Source organism: Python bivittatus, unplaced genomic scaffold, assembly GCF_059951505.1.
Source record: "Python bivittatus isolate LINGU-HERP-01145 unplaced genomic scaffold, Pbiv_v1 ctg000200_np1212, whole genome shotgun sequence".
NCBI classification, from domain to species: domain Eukaryota; kingdom Metazoa; phylum Chordata; class Lepidosauria; order Squamata; family Pythonidae; genus Python; species Python bivittatus.
Window position 1 is genome coordinate 1,277,856 of NW_028277040.1, and position 22,345 is coordinate 1,300,200.

Consider the following 22,345-nt stretch of genomic DNA (forward strand, 5'->3'; position numbering starts at 1 on the left):
GTGCTGTACTGTACTGTTCAATTTAGATAAAGGGCCACGTTATATGTAATATTTGGATTCTGGACTCACATGAAATGTTGTTTTAATGTATGGATCCCAATAGGCTGTTCATCTAATGTGTAATCCAAGATATTGATCTCTCTCTCTCTCTTATACAGTTGGCATTCAAATAATGTATGAGCTATGTCCTCTATCTCTGGAGTTCCACAAATACATGTACATTTGTCATAAGGAACTTGGTTAAACCTTCCATATTTAACCATTGTGTCCAGCTGCTCAAATCTTGCTTGAATAAATACCCCCCTAAGATGCTTGGGCATTTCTTTATTTAAAAATTTTGCAGTTTGGAAGGTGTGTTTATAGCAGCTCATCCATTTCAGTGTGCTGGCCTTACTGAGGGTAGCTATAGCTCTCTGAGCTTCTATATACAAAATTCTTTGTGTAGCAATCATTTTGACTTGTTTTCCAAAGACAGTTGAACAAGAAACAGGGAGACCACAACTTCTAATATAGTTTGTGAGTTGTTCAAAGAGATCTTTAATTGAGATTTACAGGTACTCCTCACTTAATGACCGTAATTGGGACCGGCAAATCTATCACTAAGTGACACGGTCATTAAGCAAAAATCAAGTGACTGTCCTGCTTAGCGACAGCAGTTCCAGCAGTCCTAGTTGCTATCATTGAGCAAATCCCACGTGGTTGTTAGGTGAGGACCCACCCAGATTCAAGTCATTCTTGGAAGAAGGTAAGGGACTGCCTTCACTTCAATTCACCCCCCACCTATCTCCCCCCCAACTTTGCCCATTTGGCCACCTGCCCCTGCCCGCCAGCACGCCTGCTGCACCACATGCCACTACCAGCTGGGGCCTTCTTTCACACTACCTTACTTTGCACCAGCACAGCCGGGGCCTTCTTTCATGTTGGCCTCCTTTCATGTACTGTCCAGGGCCTCCTTTCATGTACCGTCCAAGGCCTTCTATTGCATGCCGGCTGGGGCCTTCTTTCACAAAGAATATAATTCCTTTTGAAAAAGGAGTTTGGTGTACTCTTGAATCTGTCACTGTCACAGCTTTGTATGTGGGGCTAAGTTAGTTTGGAAGTTTCAATCAGTCCAAAACAACTAAACATTTTCTAACTGGAGTGCGTAATGTGATATTAGGACAATGATTTGTATTTCTACTGGCTTCCATTCTCATTTTCAGTTCAGTTCAAGGTTTTTGTGCTGATTTTTAGAGCCTTGAATTCCTTGAAGCCAGAGAATCTCATGAATGTATTCTCTCTTATCTGGGTGGCCTATCAAATGGAATCTATCTAGTCTTACCCTTTTGAGTATAGAATTGCTATAATAGTGGATTTCCCTGATAGAAGACCATTCAGCCTCTGTGTAAACAACTCCAGCAAATGAGAGTCCATCATCTCCTGAGGCAGTTCTTGTTATATTGAATAGCTCTTACTATTAAGAAGTTTTTCCTTATGTCCAATTTAATTCTACTTCTCTGTAATTTAAGCACACTAGTTTCTAATATTTTAGAACTTTTTAAAGTAACATTTTAGCTATTGGATTATTGAGTAGATTAGGAATATAATGATAATTGTAACATACTAGCAAGAAGGACACCTAAAAAGATACACATCATTACTTTCCTCCTCATATCATTAGGGTTTATATACAGCAGCAACTGAAGAAGTTCTGGTAACCATTTCTCAGAGGTTGAAAACTTGAAAATAATGGCAATGGGTCTGTATATTTATCTGTTCACTTCTCTCCCTTTCGTGGGACCTATTCTGCTTGTGTTGTAGGCTAGTGGCTGTAAAATTGAATTATCCTTCGGGTGTGAAGGATCAGTTGTGGTTCCTTTACATAGGGAAGAATTCATCCTGCAGTTTATACATTTTAGCAAACTCTCTTTCATTGTAGTGACACACGTTGTTGTTCCTGTATATCCTGTGCGAACTACTATGAAGTGCATGCTGGCAGTTTTAACTGGAAGTTGGATCTTGACATTTATGTGTAAGTAATTAAAATTATTTTGGTACTTAAGAAAACGTATGTTTGAGATGAAGGCACAAAGATAACAGGAATGTAGCACAGATCCTGTTTTTTCACACACTTCTCAGAAGCAATAATTCTAAAGTTGTGCAAAATGTTCTGAACCTGAACAATTCCAAGCTTAGAATAGTTATTCCAAGTTCAAGGCAAGACAATGTGTACTCACATGTTTGTTTTAAGATCAGTACAAAACATGTATGCATTGATTGTAATTGATTATCAAAAACTGCTTACAAGATAGCAATAAACAAGGATCATAACCTGCTTTGATTTTGCCAGGGTAGGTTAACAGTATTGTGAAAATAAAATGGGTGTGCAATTTGAAAGAGTAAATACTGTCAGGTTCAGCCCAAGAATCACCACAAAACAGTCCAGAATTCAGCTTAGCTTCTTTATTAGCCTACATCTAATAGACAGAATCTCACCAGACTAACTCTCATCCCGCAGCGATAGCAACTATAACCATCATGCCCTTGGGGGGGGGCGGTCTCCTCCTCTTGACTTTCACACAGTCCATCTGGGGGCTGAGGAGTTACTTTCCTTGGAATGTCTGTTCCCCGTCCCTGTAACCTTGAAACTCCATTTCAAAATCCTCCCGACTCATGTCTTCCATCACAAACACTAGCCTTTGGAAAGAGAGAATTAATCTTTTGAAACCAGCAATGATATCCTAATGCACCAGGTCATTTTGGAAACATTCTCATACTTCTCTGGTAAAATTCCTATTCATAATAGGATAACACAAATCTATTTTAGAGTATTGTTATAAAGATTAGATTCCCCAACTCTGTTGTTTAGAAGAGCTGTAAAGACCTGGCTCTTCATCCAGGCCTTTGGTGAGGGAGAGTGAGAGTTTATCTTTTATTGATTTTATTGTAATTTCTTTGATTGTTGTGAGCCGCAATTTAATTGAGAAATTTCAAGTTTTGTATCTGTATAGGAAAAATATAAGAGATACAAGTACAGGATGAGGGAGACATGGCTTGGCAGTAGTACATGTGAAAGACAGCTGGTGTCCTTGTCAACTACATTAAACATGACCCAGCAATGTGATGCAGCTGTTAAACACTATCTTCAGGTACATTAACAAGAGCATAGAGTCCAGATCATGGAAAGTAATTGTCCCACTCTACTGTGTCCTGGTCAGACCCCATTTGGAGTACTCTGTCCTAGGCACCAGGTTCAAAAAGGACAGTTGACAAAATGGAGTGAATTCAGAGAACAGCTACCAAGATGGTGAAGAATCTGGAAAGCGAGCCTTATGAGGAATGGTTAAAGAAACTGGGTATGTTTAGCCTACAGAAAAGAAAACTGAGATGAAATATCATTTAAATTATGATATTTAAATATCACTTTAAGTATCTGGAGGTTGTACCCCGAAGAGGGACTATACTTACTCTCTATTGCCCCAGAGGGTAAGACCAGAACCATTGGGCTAAAATTACAAGAAAGGAAGTTCAGACTAGATAGCAGGAGGAACCTCTTGACTGTATGAGCTATCAGTCAGTGGAAGAGGTGGCTATATGAAGTGGTGGGTTCTCTTTTGCTAGAGGTCTTCAGACAGAACCTGGAAGACCATCTGTCAAAGGTGTAGTGGATCCTGCACTGAGCAGGATTAGACCCAATGGCCCTTAAGGGCCTCTTCCAACCCTAGGATTTTATGAATCTAAGACCTTAAAAAGTGTTTATTACCTCATAAGCTGTTATTTTTATTGAGCATGTCAGAAAATGTTTGATAAGGGTTGTTTGCAGAAACCTAATTCAAAAAATGTACTTCAAGAGTAGAAAAATTGATTCATGTGGTCTGGTGCTTTTGCCATATCTCACATGTAGCATTCCTTTCAGTATAGCATCTTCTGCCAACAGCATTCTGTGCTTCTCTGTAATATATTCTTTTTAGATTTATGACAAGTATCCCAGATGACTACTTTGATTATTTAAATCTCATCTGGTCTTGAGCCTGTCTGTTACACTGGCACGTGTTCCAGCCAGTCATCTTCTGGCCATCTTCTGGTCTTCTAGTCCTTCAGTTCCCTCCCCCTCCCCCCACAAATCACTTCTGGGTTTGCAAGAAACAACCACATTTTCTTTTCTTAAACTTTGTTTTCCTACTTACAGGGGTAGAGGCCAGCTTGAAGAGAGGCGCTTGGGAACAAGAAGAGAAATATGAAATAGATGGTGGTCCTCGGCAAGGCCGCTTGAACAAGGAACAGCTTGTGAGGACTTATTTACTGATGTTTCAGTTACTTTGGTGTTATGGTTTAGAATTTTTTTCATTTTACTTTTTCTCCAAACAAAGGAGGAATAGTGCTTCGTACCAGCATTTGGTTTTGAGAAATGATAGACAGATAAATTAAATTAGAAAAGTAATTTCTAACCATAAATGGATTTCTATTGTCAATAAAAGCTGTTAAATATTGTCAGTGCTTTTTGGTAAGTTTTGGAACAACATATACAGCTTTTTTTTGAAGTAGAATGGATTCATAAACTTTAGTACATTGGTGTTTTTGGTTCACAAAACGTTTTGGTAGCCTCGTCCCTTCCCCTGTGTACGTTTGCGTGCAAAAATGGGAAATATAGTCAACTTGTCCTACTGAATCTTCAGTTTGTTTTTTCCCCACATCTAGTTATACTTTGTAATAATTTGTTAATTAAGATTCAACACATGCATACAAAGATCTAGCTGATTATTTTTAATCCATATATGAAGTTTAGCCCCTTTCATTCTCTCTACCTGTTTCCAACAGCTTTTTCTATTGCAAAGTTCCATGTGACTTTTTTTTTTTTTGGTCTGTTTAATCTATTTCCTATCCCTCTTTTCTACAGCACAACTCTTTGAAAGTTGCTAGTGGCCTGATGTGAGATTTTTTCACAAGACATTCTTGTTCCTTTTTCTCCCTTTCTGTTTCTTCCAGCCACAGGACTGTTGACTCCTTTTTTATCCCTTAGAATACAGACTACCTGTCAATTTTCCTCCTTTGGAGCTACTCCTCTTGGCTCCTTCTTTGTTGCTGATGAGCTTTTTTTCCTATTTTTGCCAATTCTGGGCTCTTCTTTCTATCCTCATCCACTTTCTTTTAACAGCTTCTAATCCTTAGTTTGCTCCTGCTTGATTTGGTATTTTACATGCCATACAAAAATTGTATTATTTGTTGCAGTATAGCTCACAGATCAACAAAAGCTAGTTAGCTTAATATTAAACTAATATTCAGACTGGGACATGACAAAAGAATTGATTGCAGAGGTTCAATAAATAAGAAATTATGGCTTCATCTCTGAATTGTCAGCTGTATAGATAAGAACAATCTGCTCTTTATTTCAGTTGCCGAAACTTTTTGATGGCTGCTACTTCTATTTCCTGGGAATATTTAAAGAGCACAAGAAAGATGACCTCAAAGAATTGGTGAAAGTTGGAGGGGGACAGATTCTCACGAGGAAGCCTAAATCAGATAATGATGTGACACAGACAATCAATACAGTAGCTTATCATGCTGAGATTACTTCTGACCAGAGTTTCTGTACACAATATATAATCTATGATGCCTCTTCTAACTACAAACCACAGAAAGTTCGTCAAGGAAAAGTTTGGGAAGTACCTTCCAGCTGGCTTATCAACTGTGTGATGTCATTTCGACTGTTACCTGTTCAGAAATGATTTTCCCAGCATTGTGATAACATAATTGTTTGGATTTCAATTCTACTGAAATTTTATTAAAAGATACTGAAATTACATGCTGAAACAAGAAATAGATATTTTTCTTTACTCCTTAGACTTATTTGTGGAGAGGAAGGATGTATAAAATTGAGTTACTCCTCAAATCTTAAAACGTATATTTTAAAAAATAATAACTGAAGATTCAGATTCCCAAAATTTATTGTATGTTGATATTAGGGAGGTTCCCCTTTTTTTTGGTCTGTGTTTCTGCAAACCACATTAATTATTATTGGATATTCTGAAATTATGCTCATTCTACACTGAACTTCTATGAAGTCCTCAGAAAGGTCAGTCAGGACCATTCTGGTTATCAAGATCCTAATATGACCTTCAGCATGCCAAAATTATTAAAGAGTTTTTTCCCTTTTTGTATATGGTGAAATTAACATTGTCATTAAGTTTATTTAAAGGGATTACTTGGGTCTATAATCATGATTTCCACTGAGAGAGATTCCATTGAGAGATATGTGTTTCCATTGAGAGAGATTCATTCACTTTTAGTGTTTTCTATATCACAAATAATAAATCACATTCTGAAGCATTACCATGTAAACTGCATTTGTATGTGTGTGTGAGAGAGAGAGAGCAAGTGCGAGCGCGCACAGGCAATATAACCAGTCCTCACGATCAGTAGAGTCCTTTCAATTATAGGCCAGGGTTGAATTGAATCAAATCGTTTCACAACTTAAAAAGATAGGGATCAGCTTTCTCAAATGGTTTAGGCCAGGAAGTTAATTTGCAATCATTCAAATGTTATTGAAGGGCAGGCTAATGGAAGTTAGAGTTCAACTGCATATTGAAGACCATATTTGGTTGCTTTTCCCTGGTTTAATTGGAGGGTTACAGTTCATTGTATCAGAAACATTATTTGACACTCTCTGGACATTTATGTCATCTTACAAGGTGCAAGAATCAATATATTTGTAGAGAACCTGTGGCCTTACAAATGTTGGATTTTCCCCCAGCCCCAGGCAGTATGGACAATGCCTTGAAACAATAGCATTCTCTAAACACAAATACAGGAGTAGAGAAATACTGAACTTCTGCCTCAGGCAGAAGCAATGGAGGAAAGCTGATTCTTATTCAATCTCTGTTGTGTATTTTTTTTTACTGTATTGGGGCATTGTGAAATCACCTTTGGGAATTCTAAAACTGTACCTCTCCAATTATGTATCCTCATATAGCTGAATATACCACATGAATAAACTTTGCACAGTTTCTCCATAAAGAAAGTCATAAGTGTGCAGGCATCCCTTATTATATATTAGAACAGGTTTTGAATCTCTTCCTGTCTTGCAGCTGCCAGAAGAATGTGCTGAATTCTATAGTGATACACTATGTTATGAAAACATACATATGTTCAGTAGTGATTTTTTAAAAAATGGCTTCAAAATGGCTTCAGGCTTCAAAAACCAGAGTTTGTAATAAAGGAAATCCCTCATATACTGTACGTCATGTAAATTGTAAAGAGTTTGTCTGCACTATGATGGACTAGAGTGGAGGAGGGGCATTTCTGCCTGTACAATTACCATGGGAGATGAATTTTGGGAAGATATGTCTGTCAAATGTTTGAGGAAGAGCTTCTGTTGAGTGTTGGCTTGCATGAAATCTCTCCTGAGCCCCAAATCAACATAAAAGAGGAAGGCAATATTCATGCATGACTTCTGTATAGAACAGAACAAAGTCTCAATGGTTTATGTAGTGTAGGATTATAAAATGTCTTTCTTGTAGTTTGGTTTTTGAAGCATTATACATTATTTTTTAAACATTATTGTTGAATTAGATGACAGGTGAAGAGTTTTATCCTAGGCTGTTGGTTGGATTTTTGTTTCAGTTTTTCTGCTATACTAGCTATTGATGAGCGGGAACATTCTGTGTATAGAGGCTTTAACCTGTAGGCCTTCACCAACTATCTGAAGTGATACAGTGTGATCCTGCAGATCAATGTCACAAAAAACTTTAGCTAGATTAAAGCCATTGCATATTATTTGCATTCAGCCAGTTTATTCTGAACATTTATTGGTGATAAGGATTTCAATTTATATTTTGATTTTTTAATCCATAGTCGCTCATATTAAGATATGGGAACAAATTTATTAAATAATGAGATTTTTAAAAGATAAATTTATAATGAGTTCTCAAATATCTTCCTCTGACTTTTGGGTAAACAGGCAAAACTAATCCTAATCTAGATATGAAGATAAATTATCTCACCCAAAGGACAATCCTGGTTTGAATCAACAGGAGGGAAAGGCAAAAAAACTATTTCTTTTATTGCTTTGTCTACTAACAGAAGGAAATTAGTGGGGTTCAGAGGCTATCTGACATGCTTCATGGGTGGGAGCTGAGGCTCTGGAAATAGCCAACCCACTCCAGGAAGTCTGACCTGATTCTGTTTAGTTTCCAAAATGTGATTTTTATATATGATAACTGCAGCGAAACTTTTACATGCTCAGAGGTGGAAAGACTCAATATTACCTACAATGGAAGAATGGATGGTGAAGTTGATGGAACTAGCTGAGATGGTGAAATTGACATCTTTGATTAGAGTAAAGGCATAATTTTAATGCTAATTGGAAGCCCCTTTTGGACTTTTTATGGGAAACAGAGAAATGAAACTATAATACAGTGGGGCAAAAAAGTATTTAGTCAGCCACCAATTGTGCAGGTTCTCCCACTTAAAAAGATGAGAGAGGCCTGTAATTTCCATCATAGGTATACCTCAACTATGAGAGACAAAATGGGGGGGGGGGGGAAATCCAGAAAATCACATTGTCTGACTTTTAAAGAATTTATTTGCAAATCATGGTGGAAAATAAGTATTTGGTCACCTACAAACAAGCAAGATGTCTGGCTCTCACAGACCTGTAACTACTTCTTTAAGAGGCTCCTCTGTCCTCCACTCGTTACCTGTAGTAATGGCACCTGTTTGACCTTGTAATCAGTATAAAAGACACCTGTCCACAACTTCAAACAGTCACACTCCAAACTCCACTATGGCGAAGACCAAAGAGCTGTTGAAGGACACCAGAAACAAACTTGTAGACCTGCACCAGGCTGGGAAGACTGAATCTGCAATAGGCAAGCAGCTTGGTGTGAAGAAATCAAATGTGGGAGCAATAATTAGAAAATGGAAGACATACAAGACCACTGATAATCTCCCTTGATCTGGGGCTCCACGCAAGATCTCACCCTGTGGGGTCAAAATGATCACAAGAACGGTGAGCAAAAATCCCAGAACCACATGGGGGGACCTAGTGAATGACCTGCAGAGAGCTGGGACCAAAGTAACAAAGGCTACCATCAGTAACACACTACACTGCCAGGGACTCAAATTCTGCAGTGCCAGATGTGTCCCCCTGCTTAAGCCAGTACATGTCTGGGCCTGTCTGAAGTTTGCTAGAGAGCATTTGGATGATCCAGAAGAGGATTGGGAGAATGTCATGGTCAGATGAAACCAAAGTAGAATGTTTTGGTCTAAACTCAACTCGTGTTTGGAGGAGAGAGAATGCTGAGTTGCATCCAAAGAACACCATACCTACTGTGAAGCATGGGGGTGGAAACATCATGCTTTGGGGCTGTTTTTCTGCAAAGGGACCAGGATGACCGATCCATGTAAAGGAAAGAATGAATGGGGCCATGTATTGTGAGATTTTGAGTGAACACCTCCTTCCATCAGCAAGGGCACTGAAGATGAAATGTGGCTGGGTCTTTCAGCATGACAATGATCCCAAACACACTGCCCGGGCAACGAAGGAGTGGCTTCGTAAGAAGCATTTCAAGGTCCTGGAGTGGCCTAGCCAGTCTCCAGATCTCAACCCCATGGAAAACCTTGGAGGGAGTTGAAAGTCCGTGTTGCCCAGTGACATCCCTGCTCTAGAGGAGATCTGCATGGAGGAATGGGCCAAAATACCAGCAACAGTGTGAAAACCTTGTGAAGACTTACAGAAAACGTTTGACCTCTGTCATTGCCAACAAAGGATATATAACAAAGTGTTGAGATGAACTTTTGATATTGACCAAATACTTATTTTCCACCATGATTTGCAAATAAATTCTTTAACAATCGGACAATGTGATTTTCTGGATTTTTTCCCCCCATTTTGTCTCTCATAGTTGAGGTATACCTATGATGAAAATTACAGGCCTCTCTCATCTTTTTAAGTGGGAGAACTTGCACAATTGGTGGCTGACTAAATACTTTTTTGCCCCACTGTATATGGATTTGATTATTAGTAAAATTAATAGATTGTAGAAAAAATTGATGTTATGTTGTAATCCTAGAGTAAGAGTTTAAGGTATGTTTTACTTATATCTGCTGTAAAAGAAGTCAGAAATCATTCTTTTTTTTTTGTATTTCTGTTTCTATTTTTCTGCACTTCTGCTTTCCTTCTTTCTCTTTATTCTTCTATTCTTTTTCTCAATTATCGGTTCTCATTAGTTTTTATCTTTCTGTTTTTAAAATTTAATAAAGTTATAAACAAAACAAAATGTGATTTGGAGAAAACCTCCTTTCTTGCTTGGCAGATTTTCCACGTAGCATTTTAAAAAATGTACCCTCTGCTGAGGTGAGCATCTCTCTTTGGGCATGACTTTTAATTTAATTCTTATCGATAAAGAAAATGCAACTCCAGAGATGTTTGTGATCTTAGACCAGTCCTTTGTCCCTTGAGATCAAAGGAACAACCAAAGACAACCCTTTCAATGAGATTTAAAAAGAGCTCTTAATTGTTATTGATTGTGGGTTAAAAAAATTAAATTTCATCAGCAACTGCATCTTTGTAAAGTCTAAATGAGAAAAGCAGTTAATGGGTCTGATTAACCCAGTGCTACAATTAATCAAAAAGGGATGAGAACTTTAAAAAAAAGATTGGAATCTGACTGGATAGCTTTGGAAGCATTCATATCAAGACAACTTCCATCCACAAAAGAATATAAATTACATTTGTGAATTTTAATGTTGTGAAGAAGGAAAAAAATCCATACGTTGATTAGACTGAAGAAAGGTCCTACATGCAAATGTGTATCTAAAGCCGGTGGCTGTTTTGTTTTTGGGGAAAAGACATTTCTAGAAGGTATGGTTTTCATTAATGTTGCTTTTCCTGAGGTTCCTATTTTTCCTTGCCTCTTTTTAAAGTAAGGCAAAACAAGAGTGCACCATTTCATCATTTTCCTGGTCACTTGAGATAGAAGGGTTTCACTCCCACCTCTCAGATGTACCTTATTTGGCCTATTAAAAAAAAAAAACAAAAGTTCAGGTAGTCTTCGCTGAACAACTGCCCTCTTAGGGACCATGCTGAAAAAGTAACTTTACAACTGGTCATCGCACTTGTGACCATCACAGCATCCCCACAGTCACATGATCACCATTTGCACACTTCACAGCTGGCTTCTGACAGTAATGGAGAAGCTGGCAGTAAAATCACAAGGTGCAGTCATGTGATGTCTTGCTTAATGAATGTGGGTGATTTGCTTAACAACCGTAGCGTAAAGTGAGGTAAGTCCTTGAGAGGGGTTGTTTACTTGTTCCCCTGTAGCTCAGCTGAATACAAGCAGATGCAGAAATTTGGATCAACTGTGGTAGTAGTTGAATCCTCCTTCAAAACAGTCTAAAGGTGATTAGCACCCTGCCAAGCACCTACAATGTTTTGCTATGTTGAGGACACTACACTCACATGGAGGTGAGTGGGTTGGTGATTGTCCCCATTGTTTAATAGCTTTTGAAACAAGTTTATGAGATTTTGAAACACTGCCTTTCTAGAAATGTAGCTGTGCCACTAGGTGGAGGATGGAAAGCTGATTCAAAAGTCCCATCTCTGAACCAGGCCAAGCTAGACGGAAGTGATGGCAATGAGTAATATGTTGATTTAATTTGTGGATCATACAATAGGACCATAAGTTCTGCAAAAGCAGTGTGTGGAGAAACCCAAAATAATTCATTCTAGCTAGAATAAAAAGGATCAGCTGGAATATCAACTGGAATGAAATATTTTGGATGGAGCCCCTCACTGACTGAATGGTAGTTTAGTTGGAATTGTGAGAGCATATCATGGTCACTTTCACAGGTAACCAGGCCACCAAAGAAGCAGATTTTGATGGCCAGTTTCAGAAGCATGCTTTCTGAGCCCTTGCTATGCCCTGCCATTCCAGCTAACTCTCGCGTTTGTTTTTCTGAACAGATGGTCACATTTGCCAGGAAAGTATTTGGCTGCAACCACCCACCTTTTTTATTTTAAAAAATCCTGTTTTGGGGGGGGGGGGGGGTACAGGCATGCTTTGTGAATAAATACTATTCTAAAGGCTAATGTCTTGCAACATTTCATTTGTTAATTAAAATTAAAACCTGATAGGCATAAAATTGCAGAAATCATGGTGACCGTAGGTATCACATTACATACTCCTGCTTCCAGCGTAACACCCCGGGGCTTGAAAAAGACATACAGGAGCTGATCACCTATTTCCTTCCACTGCTGATCACTGGAGTCCCCCACCATGCCATCAAATGATTCTTTCTGACACTCTCACATAGCAGATTGTGAATGTTACTAATCATAGCAAAGCTATGGCAGGTAAATGTTCTGTCTGGCCAATGCAGCCACAGTGGAGAGTTTGCCATTTAATTCTGCTTTCCTTTGAAATTATCCCCAGCACTTGCATTGCCATATTTGTATTCCTGTCCTGATCAGCATCTAAGCCACTCACCTGCAACAAAATGAGCACAACCTGCCAGAGTCTCTTTATCTCCACCATTGCTCTGATTTTCCACTCTAAGCGCAATGTCATTAAAAGTGGTCTAAAGGCAAATTTCCAGCATGGAATTTTAGTAGCTTTGCTTTTATTTCCCATAATCCAAACCCTCCAAAGCCTACTCAATGAGGCAGGAAAATCTCATGTGGGGGACAAATAATACATATTTGTCATATATGATTACATATTTACATATATAATACATATTTATCATATATGATTACATGTAATACATATATGATTCCAAAATGCACATTAGACAGGGCCAGCAAACTGAAACTGCCTGATGACCCCGAGGAAAAGACAGATAACCAAGGTCAGGTGGTTGTCTTTTTGCCAGGTGTGAAGGGAGTCAATATATGGGTATAGTAAAGGACACTCTTTCTGTTAGAAGGTGCTAATACGGGCAGAAAGGATGGGCCTGGAGTCTCTTCAGAAGAGCCAAATATAGAGGCACTGGGTCAGCCCTCAGCAAGGTCACCCTGTGTCGTTATCAGATCCTACATTCCTGCAATAAGGGTCCTGCTACAATTTACACTGATCTTGTAAATCCTATGTATCATTTCTAGAGGGTGTGTATAACCTGTAACCTTGGGGCCTTGCGGCTCTTCCACATTCTTTTGACGAGAGTCTGGTGATCACTGAAGTTGTGCGTGCGCATACAATGCATTTTGTTGCGTCTATCTCCAAATGCTTTGGTTCCTTACTTAAGTGGATGTTGAAACTGAAAAGAGAAGCCTATGGGTGTAGTGCAGGGAAGAACACAGGAGACATTTGCTGGATAACATTTTATATTTAACAAAATATTTTAATATATTTTTTCAAATATTGTTTTCTAGAGTCCTTTTTTTTACAGTAGCGTGTTTTGTTTTCACTAGTTTTCAGGCACACTATTGTTTAAAAGTGTAAAAAATCTGACAGGTATCCTCTTTATGAAGAACACAGCTCCCTCTGTTTCATTAGCAGTTTAAGTACTTAATCTGATCTCCAAGCAAGTAGGGTACAGCAGAGCTTTATTCAAAACAGGTAGATCAAATTATACCAACATAATGATCTGGCCCTATGCTATGGCATGTATATGTATGTACACGTTTCTGGAGCCTCACTCTGCACAGGATCCACCCCTATATAATGGTAGGTACCTTTATTCCGATGCACATGCTTGGGGAACTTCTTGAGCTCCAGACCTTGTGGTAAGCAACGTTTCTTCAGTCCTTCTAAGATTCCAGTAAGCTCCAATCAGTGACCAATGGTCTAGTAGGATAGGACTTTGTAGTCCAGAATACCTGAAGGACCTCAGGTGGAAGAAGCTGTGCAAAAGGACAATTAGCTTCTTCATCCTAATAGGATAACTGTTGAATTTCCCTCATGCCTGCACATCCAGGGTATGATCTGAAGGCACATGCTAGAGTATCTGTGCTGGAACTAAGCGGATAGTGTCTGGTCAGTAACTGAATGGGAAAATACTTGAGGCCACCTTGATTTCCATGCCAGGAAAGCATGTGAAAGAAATACACAAATTAAATTTTTAGAATGATCAGTATACATGACCAACATTTGTAAATTGCAACATACTTTTTTGATTAGTTGAAACACTATGCTTGAGAGTCAGTGATGAGTGATTCTTCAATCAAGCAAGACATTTATGTACAGACATATGACATAGCAATTATTCATAGCCGCTTGAACAACACAGTGTAGCCATTATCTGTAGTGTAGAAGGACTGGAAATGACTAATGCAGAGCTTTCTCACCAGTTCACTAGACCCACCAGCTTGCTCCAGGGAAGATGGAAAAAAGAGAATAACCCTAACCCTTAAGAGCACAGCACAAGACTTTTAATAAAATCAGCCAAGCCTATTTTAATTATTGAACTCTCCCAGTCACTTTCTCTCAGCCCTAGGAAGGAGGCAATGGCAAACCACTTCTGAAAAACCTTGCCAAGAAAACTGCAGGAACTAATCCAGGCAGTCTCTGAAAATTGGACATGATTGAATGGAATGAATGAATGAATGAATGAATGAATATATATATATATATATATATATATATATATATATATATATGGAAAATATGAATATCTTTGGCTTTCATGTGCCACAGAAATGGTATCTGACATAAAAGCAAGGGTGATTATCCATGTTCTCCAAGGGCAGTCAATGATTCCCTTAAAATCCAATATTACTTACAAAAAAAATCCCACAGTACAGCTTTTCTAGACAAGTCCATTCAGATGGGAATAGCATGTTAAAAGGCTTTCCCCACATTCAGAACATTTTGTTGTACATATAATGCAGTAAAAAAGGATAGAAGTCAATCTGGTTGACATGCTATTGACATGGAATTTTATTTTATTTCATAAAGCATTTAATCAGTGGTCTTTTCACTAGCATTCAGACTGGGTGCACTTACCACAGGACTTTTTTTTTTAAAAGCCTAGTAATTTTTTAAAATGTTCAGATTGGTCCTCAGAGTAACAGAAAAAAAACCCCAAAACCCTAGGGCTGTGCAGGGCTTCAGATGTGAAAGGGAAAAGGTGCTTTGGTGCACACAGAGGTGGTCTCACAGAACCTGTTGACAACTCTTTAAAGCAGCTGCATCTTTTCCCAGGATCACCTGGCTGTGAAAAAGGTAAGCAGATGCCAGAAGTTGGTAGATTTAAAGCTGGTCTAGATGCTGCATGGAAGAGAACAGAACAATTTGGGAAAGAAGTACAGCTGTTGAGCCATCTGAAGCCAACAGTTGCCTTTTCCTTCACTAGGAGAAATAAGCCAAAATCGTATGGCTTCCATTTTTCCCAGAGAGGGAGCTGAGGGCAAAAGCGGGGCTAATTTATCAGTATCGGGAGGGTCAGGCTGAAAGGAAGCCAAGGAAGCAAGGGAAAAATTGAATGGAAGAGAAAAGCCAAAGACAATACTAATTAATTTCTGACTGATACAAATAGATAGTCCAAAATCCTGTGAAGCAAGAATGGCATTCAAGGGTCATTTACACTTACAATATTGTAAAATAGTGCCTCCTGCAAAAGTGAGGATTTTTAAAATGTCTCCTTGCAAAAGAAAGTAATGTCTATCAACCTGGCCTTCTAGCGAGGCAACAAAATATATAACTGTAATTCTGGCTCAAGCCTCAATGAAGCTCTTGACATGATTCTTCCCATGCAGAAAGGCAAATAAATAAAAAACAAATGCTTCTTTCCAAATTATAAAGTTGTAACTCTGAACTTCTTTGTAAGAAATGTGGTATTATGAAGTGCCCCTTAATGTATCTCATGGTAATAATTCCAGGCAAAGACTTCTTGTTAACAAAGGTCTTATCCGTGTAGTTTCGTGTGAATTCAGACTTCTCGGCCCCAATAAATTCTCTGTACCACTTCTAATATGCTTGCCTTTTGATGGATCTTAGCCAATGTTCTCTTTTCCCCTAAAGATTCGGGAGATTCATTAATAAAGGTAGGCTGCAATACTTTATAACTCTACTTAGCATTCTCATGGTTTTTTAAAAGCCCAGGTAAGCCGTTTATTTTTTATTCAAAGATCTGCTTTAGCTTATTTGTATCTAAGAGGAAACAAAAACAGAGAATTAATTTATTATGAAATGGGAAAGTGAGAATCTCTCTGCTCTTTGTAGAAAGATGGCTAGTGGGGAAGAACAATGAGACATAAATGATTTACTAATCTGCATTCATGAATTCATGGCCACAGCTGCCAACCATTCTTCAAATGAGTTTATTAAAGAAGAATTGTCTGGTGCAATGTCAGATGAACACAGCAGGTGTAGGTCCCTCTCGATTCAGAACACTGTTGCTTTTAGGACTTCCTATTAGTATGAGCAGAAGCCATATCAGCTTGCTTATATAATAGGATAAAGCCCCATATCAGTGCTTCTATATGAAGGGCACTAAAGTACAGGAAAAAGAAAAAAAAAAGCTTATGGATGAGAATCCACAACAAGGTAATGTGCTAGCCAAAACTTACATGGCATTTGGTATTCACTTTTTTTCATACATTCTTATGGTCAAATTACAAAAAAGTGGGGAGCTGTGACTGGACTGTCCACATTGCTAAAAACAAATGGCAACCATGGGGATGAGAGTAAATCAAAACCAGAGGAGGAGATCCTAACTTAAATTTGCCATTACCACAATTTATTTCGACTGCTAAAAATGTGGAACTTTGAGGTTAATTTTCAATCATTATTGCTCCCGTAACTAAGTAACTTTGCATTTTATACTTTTGTTTATAGGGTGTATCTTCTTGCTTTAATAACTGACTCTACTCTTAGGGCACAAAATATGATTATCTGCACTTTGTGTACAATATAGCTTCTTAACCCAAAAGTAAGCAATATTTCATTTGCTTGAAGCCATATATGGATGGAGCCTGGATTAAAAAAAAGGAGGCAGGAAGGTTGGGGGTATTTTGGTATGTTAGGTGTTTAGTATGCTAAGTTTAAGCAAATGTCTGCATTCCTGGTGAAAAAAAAAAAAAAGCAAAATCAGATTGCTGTTCCATGGTGGTTCCTCGCTGACATCCTTTCTAAGGGCTCTCCAGGTTGTAGAAACTGGGAGTGTGACTCATTTGGCCTACTCAGTAACATGGTTGATGGAAGATGGAAAATTTGATTACATAGTACATATTTCTGTGACTTTGGTGTTTCAGTCACTTTCCAGTTAATACAATTTTTTCTCCACGAAAGATTTTGTTATCTATACTAATGTCCCAAAGAAAACTACTGTATGGGAAATGTTCTCAACCTTTTGCAAGAAATTGCAAAATTTTAAATGGATTTTGGAATGTTAGATCTTGATGTTTATTTCATGAGATATTCTTACCTAAGAGAAAATGGAGCAATGGACAAAAGCTTGTCTGTATTAATTTAGCCCCATATATATGCATTTGTAAGCTCAAGCAAGGAGGACGTCTTCACTGGACTTAGAACCATACATTGTAAGGAAAAATAAAAACACAATTTTAATTCAGGAAACTTGAACAGTTAATTTTCTTTGGGCTCTTAAGCCAAAGAAATTGGATTACATTGTATCTTAGTTTCCAGACATCCTGGTCAAATAAATCTCTTGTGATCCCCCCACACCATCCAATTTATAGGAATGTAATTCAGTGTTAAATGTTTTAAAAATATCTTTGTGCTGATAAATAACACATGAATAATCATGAATTGCAACTCCATGTCAGATGGTTTCTTCCAGTAGAGATGTACGTATTATCTCTTAGGACAAGTTGATTTCTACATTCATGCTGAGATTATTCAAAGGTGGTGAGAGAGCAAAGAAGGCAGTAATTGTCGCTGAAATTAATCTGAGTAGGCATGTTTAGTCTGATGGGTTAGGGAAAAGCAACTCTCTAGGAAGCTTCAGCTTCTTTCCTCCTTGCCTAGAACCGAAGAGATGGGGAAAATGATAATGCAACAGAGTGACACTGGTATATGCTGCTGAGTGATGATCTTGAGGGTTGACTTTCTTAGGTTGTATAATCTCTTTCAAGAACATTGACTGCTTACACTGGTTGGCTTTAGCTTGGTTTCTATCGAAATTACAGTATACATTTTTCTTTTCAATTATCCCCACGTGGTGGAGAAAACATAAGCCATCACCAGAAAAAGAAGCTCTGTAGAACATTCTTCTCCTGACCTACTTTACCAATCTGTGTTGCTTGCTGTAATGTCAGGCATCTACGTAGATTTTCTCAGAGAGGAAAAGAGAGTGAGAGAACAAGCTCACAGGTAAAATAGTCTTATTTAACCCTAAAAGATTTTGCTGGTGACCCAACTGCAGCTGGCAGATTTAACATGGGAAGCTGTCACAGTGGGTATGCAAACATCATTGCTTGGGGTTTTGCCCTATGCAGCTGGCTTGCCTTGGCATTCACGTTTGGAACACTGAGCAGGCTTCCACCAGTCCCCGTGATGACAGTGACAGATGTTACACTCATCCACTTTGACTTCGATGCCAGCCGGAATGATGGTGGTTCCTGCAAAGCAGTTTGGACCTGGAAATGTATATACATAAATAGATTAAATAGTTAAGTAGATTGGAGAACATGGGCTTGATTACACTGGGCACAGTCCATCCAAAATTAACACTTTTAATTCCACTGTAGCCATCAGAAAGACTGGAACCCAGGTTTAGAATTGCTTTACTTATAAATAATAATAATTATTATTTATAAGTAAAGCAATAAATAAGTAAATGGTAAATAATAAGTAAATAATAATGTTATTATCCATGAACTTTGTGTCCTTTTATTGATAGTAGAAAGCTCATCTAAATACTGTATTCATGGTGTAACATTTAATGAAAAAAAGTAATTTCATTCCATGTACAAAGACCAACAACACCTTACCAAAAATGGGAAAAACAGAAAAATCACCATATGATATTTTGAAAATATTTTCAAAGCCATTTTATACCTATTACAAATAGCCATCCTCTTTTGTCCTCTTCTTTGGTGATGTGTAAACAGATACTTTAATGCCCAGGGTATTGAATACAGAATTCATAATGATAGGCTTTGGTGAGCTGTTAGCCTCCACATAATTATTTGAACATCTTTTTTCCCAGTCTTTTTCTAATGTTTGGAGAGGAAACAAATCCAAATCTATTTACTGCATATATATCTTGCCTGTTCTCTGACAAGGATCTCCCCTAATTTTATTTCCTCAGCAATGTGAGGTAGATTGGCCTTGAGAGAACCCCACTAATCCAATTGAGGATAGTGATAATCCATAGTTTATTTAAGCACAGTACGGAAAACATAAATAGCTTCATCTGGCAAAGCAAACCATGTTTTCAAACTTCAGTGGCTGGGTTCAGCCCATGCATCAATTCAGCATGTGGTTCACTTTCTGGACAAGCCAAAGTTGAGCCACCAGATGTCTCATCTATACTCCCAGGTCTTGCCTAAATAAGGCAATATTTTGCAAATTCCCCACTGATGATTGCAGGTAAAAGGAAAATATGTAGCGCTTTCTACTTGCCTTTATTTTGATGGCAGAATGTTGACCCTGTTGGCAGAATTCTGATTCACCACATGGAATGCCCATGTCTGATCCTTCTTTATATTATCTTTCTGTAATGTTAGGATAACATCTACTAATGTATATGTCATAGCAAATAACTACCATTACAATGCTAGGTAGGTATTTGTTTAATTATTATTTCTATATCAAGGCTGCCAGCTCCACAGTGACTCTGGGTGGCTTACAATTAGAAAAAGAAAACAATATATATCAAAGAAAAAGAATACAGCTAACTGGAAGGCAAAACCCAAAACCAAAGGGGAGAACAACCAGGCCTTAGTAGAAGAGAAAATAAGTAGCCCAGGGTTGAACTATGGGATTCTCTGAGCTTGCTTGTTTTCTTGTAGACATTTTGCTACCCATCTAGGTAACATCTTTGGTGCAGAGCTCCATACTTAAATGCAACAAAGTGAACTCTCCTGAAATCTTTCTATAGTTGCAAAGACCACCACCAGCCAAATACTAGTTGGAAGCATCTCCAGCTTTTTATTTTTGAAGTCCTAAATTGGTGATTTAGCAATGAATTATTATATGGCAAAAATGATTTATTCATATATATTTATTACATGTATTATATTATACATGGGATTTCTTAATCTGTTTATCTTTCTTTCCCCTTCAGTTATTCATGAGAAAAAAATTAAAGACAAGCCATTTCTAAATCAGTAGGAATTTTACTTCCATGCTAATTAAAGTTGTGCTAAAAACAATGACCCACACCATGTTTTATACTTGCAGAAAATGTTTAGCTCACACATACCCATTTATCATGGGATATTACCTGAGGTAATATCACAACAAATGCAAAATGAAGCAGAGGCAGAAGTTTGGGCAATCTGATAACTGGAGTCAGAGACCAAACCTGCCAGGGACCTTAAGTGCTGTCCTCAAATCATGCTCTTTACTGTTTGGCTCCTGATTTCCTCACATCTAGGAATCAAAACCTGGGGGACATTAATATTTCACTGGATTTGAGTCTACTGCTAGAAACTAGTGGGGTGTCTCAAGAAAAGCCACAAGTTAGTGATAAACTCCGTTCTTTGCATGTGATGCCCTAAGTCAGTGATGATGAGCCTATGGCACCCGTGTCAAAAGTGACACGCCAACATTTTGGGTGACACGCCAACAACGTTTTGGGGGACACGCCAGCGTTCATCAACACCTGACAACTGTTCTCCCTGTTTGAGTTACCAAAGAAACTGAGTTTGTTTTACTTGTATTTCATTTTTGTAATTATTTGACATTTCTTCATATAATACATAGCACCACACATGACTGGACTGTATTTTTTAAAATAAATCAATATGTAAAGAATTATTTCTCTTTTGTTGGAGGGGGGTGACATGCCGGCAGAGTCAAATTCGGCATTTTCCGAATTTTTGACACGCTGAGCCCAAAAGGTTCGCCATCACTGTCCTAAGTTCATTTTCTACTACCTTCACTTCAAAAAACTGGTCTCACCTTATCTTGGAACTGCATCGCCATTCAACTTACATAATTTTTTAAAAAGCAAACCCATTTCTAATGGATGTGGTAAGGACAGAGGAAAGCCAAACTTGGAACGCACCGAGGCTGAAGGTAAGATACTCATACTGCAAATATCTAAGTATCCCCAGGATCTCAACATCCAGGCTGGGCATGAATAGAGATCGGAGTCGCAAGCCAAGCCCTCCGCCGATGGCTCCCCGGAGCTTCCGTTGCTCCCGCTGCAGTAGCAGCGCTAGAGAGGCAGCTGCTACGGCCTTCCCCGCACCCCTCCTCGCCCCGTTTCCAGCCGAGCCGTACCGAGCGGCCGCCGCTCTCCCACCTGCCAGCGGTCCGCTCGGGGGCCGCAGGCGCTCACGAGCCCCCGACGAGAGCGGGGAGCACCGGCTCCCGACAAACCGAGATGCCTCCACCCTTGGGCCGCCCGAGCAACTCAGCCTCTCCCACCTTGGCAGCTGACCCCAGCCAGGTTTGTTCTTTTCCTTCCACCCCGCCCGAAAGACAGAGGGTTGCCCGGGCCTCCTGGGCTTGCGGGCGGGCGGCCGCCTCCCCTAGGTTTACGACGCGGCCCGGGCAGCCGTGCGACAGCGCACGTGGGCGTCAGCAAGCATCTGCGTGATAAACCTGCTGTTGCACTGAGACTTAAAAACCCATCGAAACTGTATTTTGTGCCGTAATTACACTCCTAGAGATTCGTAAATTAACCAGAAATAGCTTTGTGTTGAATATTTTTCCCCGATTTAAAGTAATGGAATACAGTTAAGTGGGCTTGTCTCTGAAGTAGTTGCAGTGCACGTTTCTTTCACATTTAACTTTTGGGTGAAAAATCTGATATTTATGTTTTCTCGACCAAAGGTAAAAGTTATGACATTGAATTTCACACCGTTTCCTCCTTTCCTACTCGTTATGGCTGCCTGTAAATAGGTTATTACAGACAAACCGCTGCCATCTGCGCTGTTAAACTGTAGTCTAATATGGAGGTCCCGACCTGTTTAAAGGGAGAAACGAGCCGCCGCTGCGTAGTCCTGTTTTTCGTCCCTTGTTGCCTGACCGGCGTCTTGTTGCAAAGGCAGTGGGGTATCTGTGGACTGCCTTCAGCAAAGGCCGTTGCGTTTTCCGGCATTATATAGGGTTGGAAAGGCCTTGGAGGTCTTCTAGCCCCCCCCCCCCAGTTCAGGAATCCTCAGACCGTCCTGGACAAATGGCTGTCTAGTTTTTTCTTGAAAACCTCTATGATGGAGTACCCACAAATTCAGGAGGCAGGCTGTTCCACTGCTCAGTGGCTCTCACAGTCAGGAAATTCTTCTTCT

At 39.0% G+C, this 22,345-nt stretch overlaps 2 protein-coding genes and 1 long non-coding RNA gene across 9 annotated transcripts in view; 2 read left to right on the forward strand and 1 right to left on the reverse strand.

Moving 5' to 3' along the window:
- BARD1 (BRCA1 associated RING domain 1) overlaps positions 1-8,417 on the forward strand; it is a 69,319-nt gene extending 60,902 nt beyond the window's left edge. Inside the window, exons 9-11 of the mRNA XM_088135580.1 lie at positions 1,919-2,011; positions 4,169-4,266; positions 5,373-8,417. Coding sequence (XP_087991706.1) covers positions 1,919-2,011; positions 4,169-4,266; positions 5,373-5,705 — 524 coding nt within the window. The 3' untranslated portion in view covers positions 5,706-8,417. The remainder of the gene's footprint in view (positions 1-1,918; positions 2,012-4,168; positions 4,267-5,372) is intronic.
- Positions 8,418-13,303: 4,886 nt separating this feature from the next.
- Positions 13,304-22,345, reverse strand: part of VWC2L (von Willebrand factor C domain containing 2 like) — an 87,205-nt gene continuing 78,163 nt past the window's right edge. The window contains exons 1-2 of one of the 4 annotated variants that reach the window (XR_015795169.1): positions 21,483-21,595; positions 18,387-18,520 (exon numbers count right to left, since the gene is read on the reverse strand). Coding sequence is in view for 1 of the 4 variants with exons in the window: in XM_088135585.1 (XP_087991711.1) it covers positions 18,372-18,520 (149 nt within the window). In the remaining 3 variants the exon portion in view is untranslated. Of the gene's footprint in view, positions 18,521-21,335; positions 21,596-22,345 lie in introns of those variants that run through there. The other 3 variants (XR_015795170.1, XR_015795168.1, XM_088135585.1) reach the window with 3 other exon arrangements.
- Positions 21,070-22,345, forward strand: part of LOC148216522 (uncharacterized) — a 128,035-nt gene continuing 126,759 nt past the window's right edge. For 2 of the 4 annotated variants that reach the window (XR_015795172.1, XR_015795173.1), the window contains exon 1: positions 21,072-21,504. This is a non-coding gene — a long non-coding RNA (uncharacterized LOC148216522). Of the gene's footprint in view, positions 21,505-22,345 lie in introns of all 4 variants that reach the window. The other 2 variants (XR_015795171.1, XR_015795174.1) reach the window with 2 other exon arrangements.